Source organism: Pavona decussata, unplaced genomic scaffold (assembly GCF_977016875.1).
Source record: "Pavona decussata unplaced genomic scaffold, jaPavDecu1.1 SCAFFOLD_163, whole genome shotgun sequence".
In the NCBI taxonomy this organism is placed as follows: domain Eukaryota; kingdom Metazoa; phylum Cnidaria; class Anthozoa; order Scleractinia; family Agariciidae; genus Pavona; species Pavona decussata.
In genome coordinates, this window is record NW_028145574.1 from 1 (window position 1) to 20,630 (window position 20,630).

Consider the following 20,630-nt stretch of genomic DNA (forward strand, 5'->3'; position numbering starts at 1 on the left):
ATATATTTTTCGCTCGAATTCGCGCGGCTTAGCTCCGCTCGGGCTGGCTCGGCCCGACAAATTTATTAACCTCGCTACGCTCGGGCCTTCGACCCTCGCTTCGCGAGGAATTACATGTATAGCACAAAAATTGTTCATGGCTTGACAAACAAGGTGTATTACATTGTGCACCTCGCTTGCTTTTGCTTCATGACGTAAAGAATGAGGTATTACATGTGTAGTGCGCTTGTTTAAACTTATGGCTTAGGAACGAGGTATTAATTGCATTTGTAACGCATTTGTTTTCTCTGAGTGAAATTGAGATGCATTTTCCATTTAATAACTATGGTTGTCCAGTGAAAGGACTCGTACAACTTGAAAACTTAAATTCACAGCTTCCTCCTGAGTGAACTTTAATGAGATGCATTCTTCCACTCGACAACTTTGCTTGTCGGGTGGACAAAACTAGTCCAGTCGTAGCCCTGGGTCAAAAAAACATATTTTTTTACTCATATGAAGTCAACGGTTTGCAATATGACTGAATAAATGAGGCCGTTTATTAAGCCTTTATGGCTTTCTTGTTTAAAATTACAATGTGCTTGACAAGAACCCAATGACAACTGCATTGCAACTTGCGCATGTTATTTCTCATGTTTTAGGCTAACCCATAATTTACTTTTTTGTGATGCAAAATAGGGTAAAATGAAAACTGACTTTGCTGAAATATTTCTTCATCAAAACATGAGATGCAACTTGCCTGAGTTTTGTTTGAGGTGAAAGTGAAAAAGCCCCAAGTTTAACACCTGCACTGGTTTGATTCAGCTTGCCTAACTTCACATTTATGGTGGTCATAAACATTTAAAAGACGATTTTGCACATCCTCTTGTACGCAAATGTTATCCCTAGCATCTTCACTACCCTTGTCCTAAATTATCTCTATTGACTAATCATGCACATGAACATCAATCTGGATGCCCAACTATGAGAAAAACACAAGGGTCTCCCAGATGTAAACAATAACAGAAGCACATAAATTGCAAACTGGATGGGTGATGTTCTTTAAAAGTTGTACTTTAAGATCCTTTAAAGGGCACACTTTAAGGCTATTAATTAAAGTTCGCACTTAAAGACTCCTTAAAGTCACAGCACTTTACAATAACAAGTTCTATTATATTTTGTAAGAGTTGTTTTTTCAATATGTAATTCTGATGTATAAATGTCTAAACTGCAGCAACACAAAAATCTGCTCGACCAACCTGCAAAATCAGTGCCGAGGCTTTTGCTCCTAAGGGAATGAGGTTAGTAATGTATGAAGCTGTTATCTTGAGATGTAATTAACATGCTTTCTCTTTCTGTGCACTTTTTTATTCACAGAGACAAGCAAAGTAGATCAAAATTTGTTGGGCTTAGGAAAAGCCAGTGAAACCAAACGCAATGATAATTTACCAGAAATTGATTACTCAGGACACATGTCACCCTCAAGAAATGAGAGATTTGAGAGTTTGCATGTAGATTTGCAAACGACTGACACTGAAGACTGCAATATTAAAACTACAGTCACTGGTTCAAAAGAGCTTGAAGCAGGGTATGAAATTGAGGCGAATATTGAAAATGAAAAGTCGGAAAAAATGGAAAGTGATTGTGGTGCGGATGATGCTTCATCAACACAGTCCAGGGTAACATCAGATGGTGCATCTGAGCCTGATAATCCTAGAAAACCACCTCCAAGACCGCCGCGACCCTTAAAGCGTAGCACCAACCCAGAGCCAGAGCTCACAGCAGATTTTAAAAGTAGAATCCTTGGTAAACAAACAGGTCCCCCACCAAGAGATCTGTCTAAAAAGGGGAAACCTTCTGGGCCAGAACAGGTTGATTTCCGAGGTCAGTTGAAGAAAACTGGATTAAGAGCTGATAAAGACCTGACAGCACAAGGGAAAAAGAAGCAACAGCTTCATGAGGGAGACTTTCGTGGGCAGCTGAAGGCAACAGGTGCCGACACCTCAAGAAATCTGTCAGCATTAAGAAATACAGGTAAGAAAAAGGAAGGGCCTGTACAGGTTGATTTCAGAGGAAATCTAAGCAAGACCCAGGATGAAAGTACCTCTGGAAAGATAGCTCCACCACGTCCTCCCCCAACATACATGTACTCAAGCAAAAAAGGTGATGGTGGAAGTTCAGTCTCACACTCATTGGCAAAAAGCCAGACAACAGAAGCTTCTTTTTCTAAAGAGAATGGCGAGCCAGCGGAAAGTTCTGGAAATACAGTTCGAAAGATTTCTAGCGCAGACTTGTTTAATATGCTGCACAAACCAGTTGAGACTTCTAAAGAAGGCTATCTTGTGCAGCGGGGTATTAAAAAGGCAGAAGCATCCAAAAGTTCCCCTCAGAAATTTGGTAAACCATCAGTTGACACTTCGGCAGAGGATGAGAAATTTAAGGCTCGAATGGCTTGGAGGAAGGAAAGATCAGATAAACAGTTTCTTCCTGGGAAGGGTCCTAATGCAGAAAGGAAAATGTCTGCTGGTGTGGAGACCAAAGATTTTCAGGCTATTCTGAAAAAAGCTGGTGTACAACAATCAAGAGCATCAGAAATAAGTGCAGATCATGACACCAAGGAGCAGCCTTCTACCAGTACAAGTAGAGGGTAGGTTTTTATTTTATAATTCTGATTTTATTGTTTGTGATGTGTGTCATGTTCTGTAGTGCAGTGTCATTTATATGCATGCTGTCTCTAACTCTAACCTTCAGTCTGTGTAAAATTCTCTCCTATTGATTTTCTATTTTCTCTCTTTACTCAATCTTTAGAGAACCTGATCTGACTTCAAGTGTGTCTGGCATGAAGAAGTCTCTCTGCTTAATGTAGTACATTGCTTTAGCTGTAGAATTTACTGCAACTGAAAAAACGTTTCTTTTCAAAACTAAATCAAAGGCCATTTTTAACAAGGTACAGGTAAAAAGTTCTTACAATGTAAGAAAACCTTCTGCTATGATGAAAAGGAGTTCTAGAGCTGTTCTACAGTAACAGAGATGATCTTTTTAATCAGTTTTTTGTGATTCTGATTGTTATCAAAGAATCTGTTGAAAAGTAGTTTTTGAGCATCAAGTGCTTATTAGGCATGTGTGTTGTAAAGTTACATGTACATTTTACAAAGCAAGTTTATTATTAAAAAGAGAAAGATCAACAGTTGGCAATTTAAGGTATATTTGAGCTTAAATTTTCTCTGCCTTTGGTGTCTTTGATTTATGGTCCATATGTGACTGTAAAATTATATTTTATGTTTGTCACAGTAGCTGTCAAAGATCGTTGTTCCTAATGTTCAGATATAAGAATATGCTGGTTTAAGATCTTGTCCTAGTTTCCTTTCTCTTTTCTCTTGATTTGGTTTCTTGCATTGGATCATTTTGGGAGTTTAAGGGTTACATTTTCCCCTCACTCTATTAGACATCAAACCAAGCTTTTCCTTTAAGTGATACAACTGATATACATGTATACTCTTGCATGCTGTCTCTAAGTGCTGTATGATCATTCATTTAAGAGTAAAAGAAGGCACTCCCACGAAGGGGTCCAAATTATTGCTTAATCATAACTATAACAAAATTCTTGAATCTGATTGGTTATCAGCAGTCCCTATTTGAGCATTTATTGGACAGCTTACTTGCCATGCCTTGTGTAATTTGACAGTATGCGTCATTTGCGTGTGCTGTAATTAAATCAATCTCGAAACTTAGCTCAACTGTTGTCCTCTATTTATTCACCAAAAAGTTCAACTGTTGGCTTTTTTTTTCTCAAATTTTGATTTTAATTACTGATTTACTGGTAACAGGACTTTGTGTCATCCATTTCTTTCGGTAATTATACTTGTGATTAAACAAATCGGACTCCCGCTGTGCGGCCATCTGATTTTGTTAATCACTCTTATGATTACAGACTGAATTGGACTCCACTCATTCCTGTTACCATTATTCATTGGTCAAGAAATCAGAAAAGTGCTCCAAACATGCCTAGTTTTTGCATGCATGACAGATTTTTTTGGGCTAATTAAAATTGCTAAGAATTTTGTCATTATTTATTTAAGGCCACTGCTTTAATGTAATGGCTAAGTTAGTAGTCGGTGTGGTCAAATCGTTAGAGTTCAATTTCAAGATAAAAAGAAAATATGGATCAACTTTCAGGACACAAAATCCACAGTTTGTACAAAAACTGGGCAAGTTTGGTCCAGCACTCATTTGATTCTTGGCCAAAAGAGAGATATACACTTCTTTTGTATGAAGGCCTCTGGAGTTATTATCCAAAATACTTTGGTTGGGGCTTAAAAACCGTCTTTAATCAACTTAAGACTACTCTTTCTCTTATGCATGTATCAGGAAGACAAACTTGTGCACCTTCAGGGGTAATAATATTAATCTATACAAAGGATACATCTTAAATTAGAATCAACCATTTTTATAGGTCAAGAAGTTAAGACCAGTCATTATAATGGTAGAAAGCAGAGTGACAAAACTAATGATCTGTGACTTTGGATTGATTTTCTTCAGAGGCATTCGCCAGTTATTGGCAGAGAGAAATGATTTTAAAATTTTTATCAATAAAAAGTAAACCACCTATAATTTGTGATGTAATTGTTTGATTGTGAACTGGAAAATAAACAAGGCTGAATAAACTACACACACAAAAAATCGATGTGTCGAGTGTTGCTCTGTTATTCAACTAAATCTAATTAAGATAACTAAAAGACCCAAAGGGAAAACTATTCCAAAAATTTAGCAACAACTATTTCAAAAATGCTCAGTACTAAATATCTATAAAAAGTGAACAACTTCAATTCGTAATATGGCTTAAGAGAAAGAGCAACTGTACATGTAATGCACACACATTTGGAAAAACAGCATGAAATTGTTAGGTGAAAGCTACATAGTAATTAGTTGTAGAAAAATATTCATACTCTTGTAAATTTCGTGGTAAATAGTGTATGTATGACAGCATTTCTTGCTTAATCAATGTTTGACCCTTGATGCTTGACGTTGATGCTTGGTGAAAGGATTAAAGATTGCTGATAAGATCAGATTTGGGATTTCAAGCTTGAATCCAGTTGTTTGATGTAAACCAGATGGATGGTTAGTCTGTTTTGTTCTGGGGCTCAAGGATGACACTTTTCTCAACAATCTCAATTCTTTGCTCTGCTACATACTTGTAACTAATGCAGTGATATGTGTTATATGTTGTGTGCAAATGTTTAAGTCCAAATTTGGTAAACAGTGCTGCTAAACTGTTAATTATAAATAATAACTTAAATAAGTGTTAAATAAATGTACAAGAATGTGATGTTGTGTGTAGATAGCATTGAGTATTTATGGTATTTTAATTCTTATAACATTTAAATTTATGCTACAATCCTTAACCAGGTTAGTTGTAAGGAGAAAAGACTAGCAAAAGTACGATTGACCTACGTGTATTCCCCTTTACCCACACAAGTGAACTATCTTATGAAATCACCACATATGTTACATGTAATTTTACATGTCTTTCAGTCATTCATTTATGTAACACAATTGAGGTTAACTCCTTAAGGCAGGTTTATTGGGACAGATAATCCCTCAGAGATACTGTTTGCTGCATCTCACAATAACCCTCTGATCTTCCAAACTGTGAAAAAGTGAATACTCTCATAAGGGCCATTTGGTGTATTTGGGATAAATTATTTGTTGACAAAAATGAATGTAACGTCCCCTGAGAGTGCCAAATGTCCAGTTTGTCCAATTTTTCTACATTACAGTTTGAAAGAATCTAAAACCACTTACTTTTACAAGAATGTAATGATCACACCTTACAATTTCATGCAACTATACATTCATCAAAACGTCAATAGAACATTAATTTTTATGTCTTAGCTAGTAGTGTTTCTAAGAAAGACAACACAGAGTACATTCTTGTAGATGTATTCTAAAAGATGCTTAACCTTTGTTGGTGCTTAGGTAGCATTTCACACAATCCCCTTGAAGTCTTTCTTAATGTATTATTGTTGTATAATCTTGGGCATCTCATGTAGCCTTAAATGGTCCCCTTTTCCACCCAGAGAAACCTCATGTTTTTGCCTGAGTGCCAATAATATTGTACATGCTTGGTGAGAAACATCTTGTTTTAATTTGTTTTTGGTATAATTTTAAACATCATTGCTCTTCCTTTTGTTGTTTAGGAGTGAAAGATTTTCTGTGGACATCCAAAACAAAAATGAACTGCAAAAGTTGCGAGCAGACCTTTTACGTGAAAAAGAACAGAAGGACAAGGAAGGCGTTGTAACCACAACAGAGAGAAGCACTAAAGTTGAACAAACTGATGGAGGACAGGTGACGAGAGAGGTTACAAAGACAACTGAAGTCCTCAAGGCAGGGGGAGCACCAGTGACTGTGTCGAAGACAACTAGTAAAACTGAGGTCCGACGGACTGCAGGAGCTGGAAAAGGTGGGCGAATCTCTATGCCATTACGAACATTGTGTCCCATTCACTTGTGTCCCAAATGAGATTGGTAGCATATATGTGCCTGAAAGGCCTGTTTTAAGTGTGACTGATCCCAGTCACTGTTCTATAGCTGCTACATTTTTATTTAATTTATACCATGTCAGATGATGCAAAAAAAGGTTTTATTTTAACTGGTAATAAGTAAAGATTAGGGACTGCGTTTGATGACCTCGATCCCAGGCTCTCCCTCCTTTGCCAAGTTGGTGATGATGTCATCCACCCTGCATAATCTGTAGGGGATGTAAACAGTTGACAACTGGAGCAAATTTGTTCTGTAAAACAAACATGTTAAGCCAAGAAAGATGAGTCACTGACCTCTTACATTTTAGTGCATTTATAATAATTTATTTTCTATGGCTGGGACCATTTCAGGAGAGTTTGTTATTTGAAAATTGTTGAAGGGTAGTGCAAAACAATGTTTTAATAATTAAATTTATCACAGTGGTGCTAAGGAATTGTTTAGAGTGAGATTAACCCTTTCACCCCTAAAATCAATGAACAAATTCTCCTATTTTGCCCCCACACTTTTCTATAAAAGTATCAAGTTTCTATAAAAGTATCAAGAAAATTCACCTTGGGTGATCATATCCTTAATTCTTAGACCTCAGGAGTTGAATAAGCATTAATATTACAAGGAGAAATTTGATGCTGATCACTGTTAGGGCTTAAAGGGGTTAGTGTGAAATTTTCCAAATAAAATAGTGGATAAAATAGTAGCTGTACATACATGTATTTAATGTCTGAGCCAAGAACCTATTGACATAGGTGGCCAGTGTGGGTCTTTAGAACCATTAATTAACAAAATCGATCAAGGCTCCTGTTTTGGGAAATTTTAACAGGCTTTATTATAATGTACTGCCTCTTATCTCTTGTCCAGCTAACTATACAAAAATGTAGCTTCAAGAAGCTATAGTTAAGAATGCCAACTTTGTTTATCTTTGTAATTACTCGGGCCGTAAGGCTGACTGAGTTAAGGTTTCGGTAGCATTATCAAATTCTTTTTTCTTTTTGGGGCTGCGATGGGCCGAGAGATAAGACTTCGGGCCACAAGTTATTGTTCTCGGTCTCGTTTTTCTTACTCGGCTGGTACGAGTTTCGTTTTCTGTCGTGTTATCAAATTCTTTAAAATCTCGGTCGCATTCTTTCTTTTCCGGCTGTGAGGAGTGTTTACAATATGCGAGCCAGACGTCCAAGGCATGAACAAAACATGCGAGGCATGAACAACCCCAACATAAACTGCTATTAAACCGTTAAGCTAACCGGGGAGCTATTTAAGCTAACCTAAGTGCTGTTTAGGCTAACTGGAGTGCTCTTTAGGCTAACCGGAGTGTTTTTTAGGCTAACCTGCGTGCCTCAAAGCTAGTTTTGTTTAACCGAAAATTTGGCAACTAAATCAGTCTATGACCTCGCAGGCCAAGATAGATAAAGATGTCTCACGTTTACTATAGAAAAACAATCAATGTAGAAACGGTTTCTGTCTTCAAATGAAAGGTGAATAACACATGCTTTCCCCTGAATTTCATTTAAAAATATAAACAGCGAAACATTGAAAAACGTACAAGGATATAAACGTACGCGTGATGCATAACGTTACTCTAGATCCCGGTGGGGGGGGGGGGGGGTACTCAACAGATGCTTGGGTAGGGAGGTGCGGCCCGGGCGTTCACCGATTTCCCTATCCCGTTTAAAACAGAATTCAAAATTTTCCGGCCCTTTCTAAGACATTTAACCCAAAATCACATCCTGTTTAAGACTAGAATGAAATAAAAATACACTAGTTTCTTACTGTATTTTAATGCATTGGCAATCACAATCTGTTTAAGCCATTAGGTCATGTAGGGATACCCTGTTTAAGACAGAAAGTGATGAAATAGATACCCTGTTCAAGACAAAACACCCTGAAAACCATACCCTATCGGGCCGCACGTCCCCGTTAAGGTCACGTAAGGGAGTACCCCCCGGGTCTAGATCAGACCGAAAATTACGATCCGTCATTGACCCGGCATCACATACGTATTAGGACCGTACTAATGGTTTCTGTCTCTAAACGAAAGGTGAAAACGTAAGGATTAAAGCTTGGGGATTATAAAAAGCATTCGTATGACAAATGTCGTTTTCCCCTGTATTTCATTCTGACTGCAAGAAATGCAATTCTATCTGGTGGTTACTTCACTATATCTCTGTATCTATCTATTTGGTAGCCTGCGAGCAAGCTCTCTTGGGGGTGGGGGGCGGGAGGGGGAAAGAGGATCCACCCCCAAGAGAGCGTGCTCGCAGGCTAACTATTTGGGGGAATTGGGGATGCTGGAGGTTATCACTGTTAAAAGATTGTAGGCTTTACGCACCACACAGTCAAATATGGCCTGAGTATAAGCTGGAAACAGCTTCTTGTTCTTACTAGAATTGGTTACATTAATGTTTTCTAATGCTTTTTACAAGAGATAAATTCTTATTTATTCCAACACATTTCTTTGCATGCTAGTTATGATAATCTGTTTTTGCAAAATCCAGGCATGTAATAGATGATAATGTTGATTTTTTGTAAGTTATGGCTCTATTTAGTCACTGTGAGTGATCACTCTTGTTCAATAATAACAGATTTTGGATTTTGTACACATAAAAGGGAAATTTTTGTTTGGAACTTTCCACCATTGGCTCGTAAAGTGATTTGAAATCTTTTACCGAGTTCTGCAGCCCTGAGACTTCTTATAGCTACATGTAAGAGGAGAAAGCGTCACCATTTTGAGTTTTAGTAACTTCCTGAACAAACTCTTGAGTCTGACTCTCTGTAGAGATTGTTAGTATAAACCTCCTTTGTGACTGTCATGGGAACACTGTGCAGCGTGCAAAGAAAGTCGTGTCCGATAGCCCGGGGCTAGTGGATTTTGGGATCGGGCTAGTGGATTCTGACCATCACTTGCCCGACGGGCAAGTGAAGGTTTTTGGGAATTAAAATTAAAAAAATTACTGTACGACATACTATTTTAACTTCCAGTTACATTTATGTGAACCGAAAGCCGTTTTTCAAGCTGATCTCACAAAGGGAAATCCTTTGAAAAAAGTATCGCATAACATTTCATGCCTGACACGTAAGACTTTAAAATGCGTGAAATTTTTCCTTCGTAGTCTTGTCCACGCAATCTTTAAGCAAAAGTAATTTAAAAAATGACTTACTCTTGCTAAATAAGAATTATTTCAAGGAAGGCTAATTGTCTGTATTTATTATGCTTCATTATTCAATGAACGTAACAAAAAGGTTTTGATCCTGTACTGCAGTAAATTCAGTTTCGTTCATGGTTTTTACATAGTCACATGCATTTCAATAAATTCTACGGTATGTATTTTAATATATACTGTATAAAAACAGTTGATGAAAATTTATCGATCATGTCCTATTGCTTTCCCATAAACTATCAGATGTAAATTGCGAAAATGAAACAATTTTGTTTCCTTTGAAACCTTTATCAAAGCTGACAAAATCTAAAAATGTTCATTTCTCCAGAAATTTGCTTAATTTTGTTTACGAAGGCACTGATGCGTGACATGGCACTTTCTGCTTACGCGTGAAATCTGACAGCCAAACTTTTTTCTTTTTAGAAAACTAATCTACTTGATGTAATACTTTTGTGTGAAAAGCAAAAATATGATGAAAGATGTCAAGTTTTATGCAAAAAGATATGATTAGCAGTGAACTTTTCAGTTAATAAATGTGCTCCTTTCAGCTGGAGACATTTTCTGGCAGGAAATATTTTTTGGCGGCAAAATGCATGATCAAGTTCTGACTGCGCTGTTGTCAGCAGGTTTCCTCGTTGTTGTGTTAGCGTGTCTAGTGGGAATTTGTTTTAATTAGTTTCAAACTAGTTTTGCTCAGAAGATGTGCGTAGATTTATTCCAAATTGCAAGACGTATGTTAGTCTAAGTCATTCATGTGTTGCACATGCTGAGATTCATACATATTCATCACTTGTTTCTTCATGAGACCTTTTTCTTTTAGTATTTGGTTCATGTATGTTCTAATGATTACAAAATGTAATGAGACTTTGAACAGCTAGGAAATACAGCTTCTAGTTGATTTACATGACTGCTTGTTTCACCTTATTTTTTTACTCCATCATTTAATTACCAATTGACATTTATAATGAAAGAAAGACAGAGTCGTTCACGACCAAAAATCAAGAGTTAATCATTGTGCCAATGTGTTAAGTTTCTTACCAGGCCAACTTTTACCATTAATTAATGGTTTCGTTAAATTATGGTGGATTGTCAATTTTAATAAAGCAGCTAACTAACTGACTAGTCATGTAATTAATAATTATCTGATTAACACATGTACTGAATAAATTAATACTACTTTAGCGACTTGTGATTTTTTTTTAGGCTAGTTAAAATGACTTTCGGGGCTAGCACTGACTTTCTTTGCACCCTGCTGTGTTAGCACAATTAAACAAAACAAAACTAGTTTAGCTCAGCCATCCATGAGTCATTAACTCCTCAGAGTTACTGTCTTGTAATTTCTTGTCTTTAATTGCCACATTGTTTTCTGAAATTAGTTGTGCTATTTTCTTTTCGGTAATTTCGTTTTTCTTTTAATATTTGTCAACACATGCATGGTAGCCAGTTGAGGTCAGCGAAGCTCAAGACACAAGTTTTTATTTGTTGACCAGCATCAGTTATCATGAGAAGTAGGGTAAAGACATCTTATTGCAAGTGTCTAGAGCTATAAAGGATGCTTCTGTGTTGTTTTACTATGTTTTTCAAACCTGTTTTAATTTGTTCAAATGGTTTTAACATAATTTTACCTTTCTGACAGTTAGTAATCAAGTTATTGAAAAGCTCATTGCACAACCCCAGTGCTAGAGAGAAGGGAGGTCAAATACAGAGCACCTAACTTGTTATTTTTTTTTTGTCACAATTTCTTTGTAAATTAGGAACTTCCATTGAAGCAATGCTGGCACAGAAGAAGAAGGAAAAAATGATGGCCAAGAAACAGCAACAAGCAGATACTAGGAACAAGAGGATGGCTTTCAAAGAACAACTAGAGGCTCAGTCTCCTAAAGTGTATGTAGAATTCTCTGTTATCAAGAGTAACTAAACACAGAAACTTGCTCCAGAACCACATTTTTTTTGTTTATTTATTTATTTATTTATATTTGGATCATACAGTTTATTGAAATCCTGCACATACATACAACACGGAAAAGGACTAATTCTAATAATTACAATCTTTGTAGTAAACTAAAGCTGTGTTCACACTTGCCCTCTTGAAACTATAATTGAATTTTAATCAAATTATATTTGGGGGTGTCCTCATTAACTAATAATTACAGTCCTTGATTATAATCGGATTACGATTATTTCAAATAACCTCAAGGGGTTAGTTTGAAGTAATTATATTTAAAACACGAGTAGTAGTGTTTTATCGGGATTTAAAACCATGAGGTGCAGCCGAATGGTTTTAGACCCGATAAAACATGTGCTGCGAGTTTTTTGAATGGCTTCAAAAACATTCCTGGTAAAGCGTGTGTCAAGAGAGTTCATAACAATGATGCTTTTGTGAACGTTGGAAATAAGCATCCGAGAAAAACATTAAATACCGCATACTAATAAGGACGAGGATTTACCACGTTTTAAAACCACTGCACGTGATTTGATAGGTCAATGGGCTTATTAATTATTAATGAGTTTATGAAGTAATAATAGTGCACGATCGACCAAAGTGGCAACATGTGGGGGAACAGAGACGAGACTCCTTATTGCCTTGTGGAGTGAAGAGTCAGTGAAAGAAACTCAGTGTGGGATCAAGTAAGCCAAGGAATGGCTGAAGGAGGGTACACAAGAAGTGCACCACTGTGTCGTGTTAAATTAACAACCCGAGGCACAAATATTGCAACATTTGTGATGGCAGCCTTTCGAACCTCTTTTCTCCCCTGAGAATCGCTTGTGATGGTGGTGAAAAACATGGCCGCCAAGCTGCAATTGGGTGTCATTTTGTTTTTAACTTCAGATTGCGAGGTTACTCTGCCAATTCTCTTAAATTTGAATGGTATCATAATTAAACAAAATTAAATAGACAATTAAATGGAGTGTGATAGCCGCAATTGTACTTTAGTTGAATATAATTTAAGATTAATAATAATAATAATAATAATGGCAGTTTGTTCACAAATCCAAGTGAAAAGATTATGCAAGGGCTGCTTTGCAGCCTGCAGTAGAAGCATAATTGTATGAAATAATAGGAGGCGAGATATAAAAATGTAAATACCCTATATTTGCTTCACACATGGCAGCTATTTAACAAACAACGGTTTAAAAACCAAAACTAGGCCACCCCAGGCCATATCCGCTGGCGCCCCCTGATAACCTCGCATTTTTGGGAAGTGAAGGAACTGGTGTCTAACAACCTGAAAAGGAAATGGAACATTAATTATTAGTATCAATAAAGAAATGGGAAGGCAACGGAGGGGAGTTACATTATTATATCTTGCCTCCTATTATTTCGTACAATTATGCTTATACTGCAGGCTGCAAAACAGCCCTGCATAATCTTAAATGGTACGTCATGATACTCGTCTCAGTATACAACAATTTAAGTGTAAAGCCTCACAACTTTTTCTCTACTGCAGCTCTATCTAAAACAGAGCGGCCAAAACTAGCATTCCATATCGGGCGATAATAGAACCTCTTTCTCGGTTGTCCAATCCGCTAAATCCGCAGCCTAGTCTTTTGTGATGCTCCTAAATTTAGTTCTTATTACAAAATAACACGCATTTCTTTTCCAGTACATAAACTTCGGTTTTGCCGGTTTACAATAATTGTGCAATCTGTTAAGTCACTTACTTAATCCTATCCATATTTCGTGACATTATTCATTCAATTTCTAGTTAATAGTTTATCATACAATACTTAAGTCACGCACATCAGTTCTATTTTCCCGACACTTGGTGCAAGCAAACATTGCTATTTTGATAAATGGGGTTTTTGCCTTACCCTGTCAGCAGAAGTTCCAAAACATGTTTTCCCTCTAGAAGAGCTTCTTGCTTTGGTTTAAAGTTAAAATTCACAACTCACCACCAGGTTCAGGTCTGCAGAAATTCCCTATACAACTGTAGCATATTATTGTGAAAATCCATTCATTTTGTTTGAGATTGCCACAGTTCACACCTCAGCTATTGTCCAAATTAATCAATCGGAATCACAATTTTGTGGCTATCAGCAGCTGCAGAAATGAAACAGTGGCAGTCTTTACGGAAGGTACCCCCCTCATTATTTCTCCTCCTTTAATTCTCCCCCTACCCAGTCCTCAGCTACACCTATGGTGCAGATTAGATGTAGACATTGCTGCACTCTGTCTCGTTTAGAAAGATCGATTGCACAATGTGGGACCAGAGTGTTGTGTTGGATTTAAAAACGGCGTGAGGGACTCTGTTATTGTAGGCAACTGTGAACTGCCTTGTTGCAATTAAACTGCCTTTAAGTATTTCCTGCCCATATGGTTAGAAATAGATTTTCCAATCTTTCATTATTTTTCAAGCACAGTTACCCCCACAACCCTCCTTTAGTTTATGTGTAAATGAAAGTGGCTAAAATCGAGTAAACCCATCTAGCCACTCATAAATAATAACCTGAGTGATTATCTACCGAGTGTCAGTTATCTTGCTATGCTTGTGCAATGTCCTTAAGTACTCATCGCCTTTCTTCTCACAACATTTAGTGAGGGAGGAGGACGAAACTTTCAGAGTGGCAACACTGCAATTAATTCATTGCAGGAATGGTGTCGCCGACGGACCAAATATCATGAGGTTTGTTTGTTTATTCTTGAAACCAGTTAAAAGTGGGTGTGAATAATTTGAGTGTGAGTCCATTATACTGTAACAATGAGGAGGTAAAGTTGCACTTTAGGCCTGGGTGGCCAATGTTGCCAGAGGTTAAATTCAGTTTCTATAGCATGACGGAACTGGGATTACAGTGTTGACTGAAAATAAGTTCCCAGGTGTGCATGTGTGCATGAAGTACTGAAATCTTTGTGCTTGCTTTGTGTATACTAACTTTAGGCACACTTTTGAGGTTTTTATTACGGGCACCACAGAAATACATTTTGTGACGTCAGAGTAACTGCCAACTGGACTTACATTTGCCAGCATTTTCTGTTTTATTGAAGACAGATTTAGATGTTACACCTAATTTTGCTTGAATTGATATAATTCTGTAGAGTAGCTTTACCTTTTACAGGAGATTTTTGAAGTTTAGCTTTCCGCTTAGTTTGTAGTTAAAATGTTACATAAATATCTGAAGGTGTGAGTTCCTTGTAAAACAGATATGTGAATAAGCTGTAGGGTTTGAATCCAGCTTGCCTTTGACAATCAGTAGCAACACTTTGGCCTCAAGATGTTTGGAAAAGCTCCCCATTGTTTGACTTAATCCTGGCCATAGTCGTTTATCTTGGCTGGTTAAATTCAGAATAAACTAAGCAGGAAACCATTGCATCTGAGGCTTCATTTTACATCAACATCTTATCTTTGTTTTACAGGGAGTGGATATTCAAAATTTTACCACAAGTTGGGCCAATGGACTTGCAATGTGTGCCCTGTTAAATTACTTCCTACCCGAGAGGATCCCATATGATACTCTAGATCCTAACGACAAGAGGGGAAATTGGACACTTGCCTTCAAAGTAGCAGGGTGAGTATTGTTTAGTCCACCACTTAGATCAGTTAGATATTTATGTACCTTATTCTTACTAATTTTCACTTATACGCGATGCTAAATCTCTCTATTTTCTTAAACCCTGAGCTGAGGGCACTTGTCACAAAGAATAGGGAAACACTGGAAAGATACAAAGGCCCAATCTAACTACAAGGAGCCTACAAATGGAAACTTTGATGATTGTACTAAAGAGGTTTGGCCGAATTGCAAACTGAAGAAAAAAGTAAATAGGAGAAAGAGTGCTAGTCGTAAACGAGACCGGAAAGTTGTTTTCAAGCACAGATAGTTACAGTTTTAATTCAGGCCGCAGTTGTTCAAAGCGCGGATAATGCTACCGATCCAGTGGATAAATCGCTATCCAGCCGATAAAATGTACTCCGACCAATGCATTTTATCTGCTGTATAGCGAGTTATCCGCTGGATAAAGTTATCCGTTCTTTGAACAACTGGGGCCAGAACAATTCACCATAAGGCCCGGTTAACTTAGAACATTTAAAATCCTTGTTGTTCGCACAATCTCATTTTCTGCGAGTATTAAAAAAATCGCGGAAATTGCGAAAATTAGTAAGAATAAGGTAGATAGAATTAACAAAGCTGTTACTGCATTGGCCCATTTTTTCTCAGAGTTAAACGTTGGGTCATGTGACGTGGTTATATCTTGTGTGTTTGATGAAAGCTTCTCAGCAGTACTTTCATTTGGTTTTAATGTTTGTGTTTTAGTATTGAATAATTTCAAATTTAGGAATTTTTCAAGGTTTGACGTACTTGTATGGGTTGCTTTTGGGAGTGACAAGATGTTTTACCAGAACACAGTTCCATGTATGTTGTTTTTCAGTGAAGAGGGAATTGAGCCATTACTGGAGTTGGAGGATGTCATGGCAGTGGATATTCCAGAACCTAAAAGTTTGATCACTTATGTTCACTTTATCTATCAACACTTTGCTGGGAAACAGCAGTAGCCGAAGCAAGTATAGAGGAGAGGCTTCTTCAGGTTAACTATTACAGAGCTTCAGATATTAGGTTATGGTTTGATACATATTTGATACATATGAACATAATACCAAGAGGAGGATAACGAGTCGACTTGGAACAAATTGATTGCCGGTGGGTTTAGTTTGACATAATAACCAAGTTCATAGTGAAATTCATATCACATGTCTTATAAAAGCACCCTTCTTGCCCACATTTGTTTAATTGATTTAGCAAAAATTATTGGTTGATCCCTGTAGTTTGTTTGTTTTGTTTTGTTCCAGAGTGACCATCCAGGTGAGAGTATAGTCCTTGAAGAAAAGACTGTTGTTAGGCTTAATAAAAGCGCTCCGTGACCGAACTCGTAAATTGAACAGGTGAATGAAATGATATTTCGGATTATGTCTTCAAAATTTGCTTAACTTACAAGACAATTGAACTTCACTAGCACTACTCCTTTCGATAGGCGAGACAAAAGGAAAGGTGGAAGTGTGCGTTCTTTTGATTGACTTAGGTGGTTGCCAATCGACAAAACATTTTGACTCAAAAGAGAGCGTTGCCAGGTTTTTGTAAAAGGGCTTCAAGTAGCACAAGTTGGATATAAGTGGAAAGGTACTGCGGCTCCCGTGGTGATTGAATAACAAGCAGCAGGTGTCCAGCTTTCATTCTAAGAACCGCCGCAAGTTTTGTCCTCGCGTCAACCTCGTTGCCAGGGTTTCTCATCTTCCCGCCCTGTTGCCCAATGAAACTTGATACAAATGAATGATTTTGGTTGCCAAGCAGATGAGTTCCTTTTTACTTGATTTACGTCCAAACGACGGCTTCTGTGAACGTTTTATGACATCGAAATGGGTTTTCAATTTTGCTAACGTTTTTTTAACGTTTTTCTTAAGATATAGAAATGCTTTAATCGTTGCGGCACTCAGTATTAAACTGTCGCTTTGCGTATGCAAATTTTCAGTGTTTACGTTTGTTCCGGTGAATCTTATTGCTCACACTCGACCCCGAATGAAATTTATTGCGAAGTTTTAGTTTCCTACTTTACTCTTAGCTTTTCTGTCACGGCATTGCCTTGGATCTTTAAAGTTAATTGAACGTTTACATTTTGCGGCCAGAGATAGAAATGCTTGAAGCGTTGTGTTACTGCGTGTATATTTTCTAGTGTTAAAGTCCTGATCTGATTGACACCGAATGAAACGAGCAATTGTCGAAGACGAACTTTTGGCAAAATATCTGCACTGAAAAGGGAAGTTGCGCCTTAGTTTCAGTAAGTGGAAGGATTTCGCAAGCAGCACCTCTACTAACTTTTTTTTTGACGCTGTTTTCACTTGACTCTGAAGATGACTTCCGCTTCGGTTGTCGAAACGTCAATGTCACCTCAAACAGTCCTTCTTAGGACTACACTCACCCGGATGATCCTCACGTACTTATAACTGTTTTCTTTCTAGAATAATTTATTCTTGCGTTGAGTTTTCGTCCTTACTTTTTGTCCCGTAATGGCGGCTGATGGTGAATACATAACAGGTCGACTAATGAATGATTTATGAGTTTGAAAAAATTCTGAGTAAATTAAGATAAAATTAACGACCAATCGAGCGAGTGAATTTTCCCCCCTAACTGCTGTAACTCGTTCATTGCGCATGCGCAATTCAAGAATTAAAAATGAGAGAACTGAAGATCTAAGCAAGTGTTGTTGAAATAATAATAATTATTATAAAAAAAAACTGGGGGTAACCACGAATTTTGCAGAGAAAAATACATAATGTTTATTCGAGGGTAGTATTATCCATTGTAGGAGTTTTAATGAAGTTGCTCATCACTTTTAAGTTATTTTAATGAGCACTACATGTAGTATTTTGTGTAGAATAGAATAGAGTAGAATAAAACAGAATTAATTATTTTAAGATATATCTATATTTGAAATGAAATCTAATATATTAAGCAATTAAATACCAATGTAGTGAGTATGTTTTTGTAGAAATTTCGTATTACCAAGTAATAATAATTTTTTTAACTGTGAATTGCACTATCTTTTTTTATCATCTTATACTGAGGAGTTATCTAAGTGATTTTTTTTTCTACTTGCAATCAGTGTTTTGATATTGATGTGATCAAACATATAGTTTCGAATTAATAATTTTTGGATATCAAACTTCTATGTTAAATTTTGAATGCTTTCTGATAAAAGACTCTTGCGGGGATTAATTTTTTCAGTTTTATTTAATCTTCTGTGAACTAGTAACAGATGTAAAAAGTCATTTAAGTGGGAGGCTTAGATTTGAATTGTTGATAATTTTTAGTTACAGCTCACCAGTGTGTGCTATAGGCTCGATTACCAGCCGCTGTTCGGAAAAATGAGACGGCGGAAATCGAGCCTATGTGTGCTAGAGAATCAAATATGTTCAATTTATTTCGCACAAATGAAGCACATGAATTGCCTTACTGGATTGCATTCTTGTTTGCTGGTAGCTTTTCAGAAAGTTCATTGAAATCTTATTTCACATTCAGTCTTGGAATATCAAAGCAGCGATGTCACATATCATTGATTACAAAATCCTGGTCCAGGTTGTACGAAGCATGATTAGCGCTTATCCAGGGTAACTACCATGCCAACATACATATTTTGTTCCCAGTTAACCCAGGATTAGTACTAATCGGGCTTTGAACAACTCGGTCCTGGCGTACGTTTCTCAAAACTCCCGAAAACTTTTCGGGCCCGTGTTTCTCAAAGCATGCGAACATTTCGGACCCGGAAAGAGTCGCGTCATTTTCCCCGATAATTTTCGGGTGCTAGAAAGCTCTCGAAATGCGTTTTCGGGAATTCCTTTTTCAGTTAAATTGTTGTATCGCGTTACTTTTATCGAGGAAAAGGTTATCCAAAACGAGAGTTTGAGTTAAGTTGTAATAATAAAGCCGTGTTCTAAAATAAGCTTTCCAGGTCTAGTTGCATTATCGTAGCTGATAACACGAAAAGATTCCCGAACATATCGGGAGACAATTCGGGACACTTTTGGGTGTTCTGAGAAACATTTTTCGGGACCCGAAAAAAGACCCGAAAAGCGCCCCGAAATGTTTTCGGGCCCGAAAAGTTCTCGGGACTTTTGAGTGTCCAAATATTTTCGTAAAGTTCAGTTGACATACACTGGTAAAAAATTACGTTGAATGGGAGTGAATTTGACTACATTTTCATAAATAACATAAATAATGACAAGGCAGAGGTCTTGGCGTAAGGTAACACTAAACGGAATGTTAGTTTATGATAGACGCGTTAAGAAAGTCATTGATAGTATTGTTTATAATTAAAAACGTGCGTGGTTTGTAAATATGCAAAAGGACTTAACGTTCATGGAGCATTTCTCCCTTAGAGGTAAACGTGTTAGAACATTACCATAAGTTTTAGCTGGTGGTAAAGGAAATAATGTTACCCCTTAATTTACTTAAATTTGACAGAAAAAATATAGGTGAATTCGAGATTCCATATTTTCAGAGTTGTAAGATCACAGTTAATCGTGCCTTTTTTCAAAATGCAAATTTCGTGAAATTTCGTGGTTGCTCTTTTTGCACTACAATTGATCAAGAAATGGATTTACCAGGAAATGTAATTGTAAGGACATTTTGAAACCACCATGTTTTCAGAAGGTATTAATTGGAAATTAGAAATTTTAAAAATGCCAGCGCTGGTGTGTCTGGCGAGATTATTGGATGCAATTTATTATAATTATTGCCATTAATTCTCCTGATCTCCAGGTATTTTACTTTGTATTTCGCTGGAGAGTACGCTTGAATACCAGGAACAAGAAATAATGGGCTGAAATGAAATACCTTGAACATGTCTACCCGGAGGTTTGAAAAGGGGCCCGTTCAAGTCTTGCCTCTTTGAGAGTGCGGTCCGAATGTAAAGACAAAAGGTTGCACAGTCGCATTTTCCTCTTTCTTTACACTCTTTCTCCTTTCCTCTCTCTTTTGCGTCGTTTTGGATCTTCTAGAGGCCGGAAAATCCGCGTTTCGTTGTGTTTACGCACATTTTCATCGACTACCTTTTCAAAAAATCGGGTACGTGTACATCAAGGTTAACAAGGTTTATATTTAGGAATATTCTGGCCCTAGACATATAGTCTACGTTTGGCCAGTATGTAGCTAACGAATTGCTTTGTTTGTTTCATATAAGAGAGAGGTTTATATTAAATGAATCATATACAAGCCTTGTGTTTTATTTGGTCTTGATTAGTAGCTAAAAGTATCGGACTCTGTGAAAGGTTCAGAGATTGGTTCATCCTCGTACCCACGTTTCTTTCGTGCTCATTCGATTTTTGGTGCAAATTTCGGGCATCACTGCTAGGAACCAGGCACATTTCTAGTCCCACTCTTAGGTATTGGGGGATTGGAGGACGCACTGAGGCGCATGGAAATTTTGCGAAGTCGTAAGGCCTTTGTCGTGCGCATGCAATTTGGAGATGTGCGG

At 37.2% G+C, this 20,630-nt stretch overlaps 1 protein-coding gene across 1 annotated transcript; it reads left to right on the forward strand.

Moving 5' to 3' along the window:
- Window positions 1–1,284: 1,284 nt before the first annotated feature.
- Window positions 1,285–20,369, forward strand: LOC146464449 (uncharacterized). Its single transcript, XM_085129679.1, has 6 exons — window positions 1,285–2,623; window positions 6,174–6,439; window positions 11,425–11,554; window positions 14,208–14,295; window positions 15,024–15,175; window positions 16,035–20,369. Exons 1-6 carry the CDS (start codon window positions 1,449–1,451, stop codon window positions 16,156–16,158), a joined length of 1,935 nt encoding a protein of 644 aa, XP_084985805.1. The 5' UTR covers window positions 1,285–1,448; the 3' UTR covers window positions 16,159–20,369.
- The last annotated feature ends 261 nt before the right edge of the window (window positions 20,370–20,630 follow it).

Excerpts from the sequence above, each read along its gene's own strand:
- LOC146464449 (XM_085129679.1), top strand. The coding sequence starts at position 1,449 with ATGTCACCCTCAAGAAATGAGAGATTTGAGAGTTTGCATGTAGATTTG. Across the intron at positions 2,624-6,173 it reads TCTACCAGTACAAGTAGAGG|GAGTGAAAGATTTTCTGTGG; the intron begins GTAGGTTTTTAT and ends TTTGTTGTTTAG. Across the intron at positions 14,296-15,023 it reads GACGGACCAAATATCATGAG|GGAGTGGATATTCAAAATTT; the intron begins GTTTGTTTGTTT and ends TTTGTTTTACAG.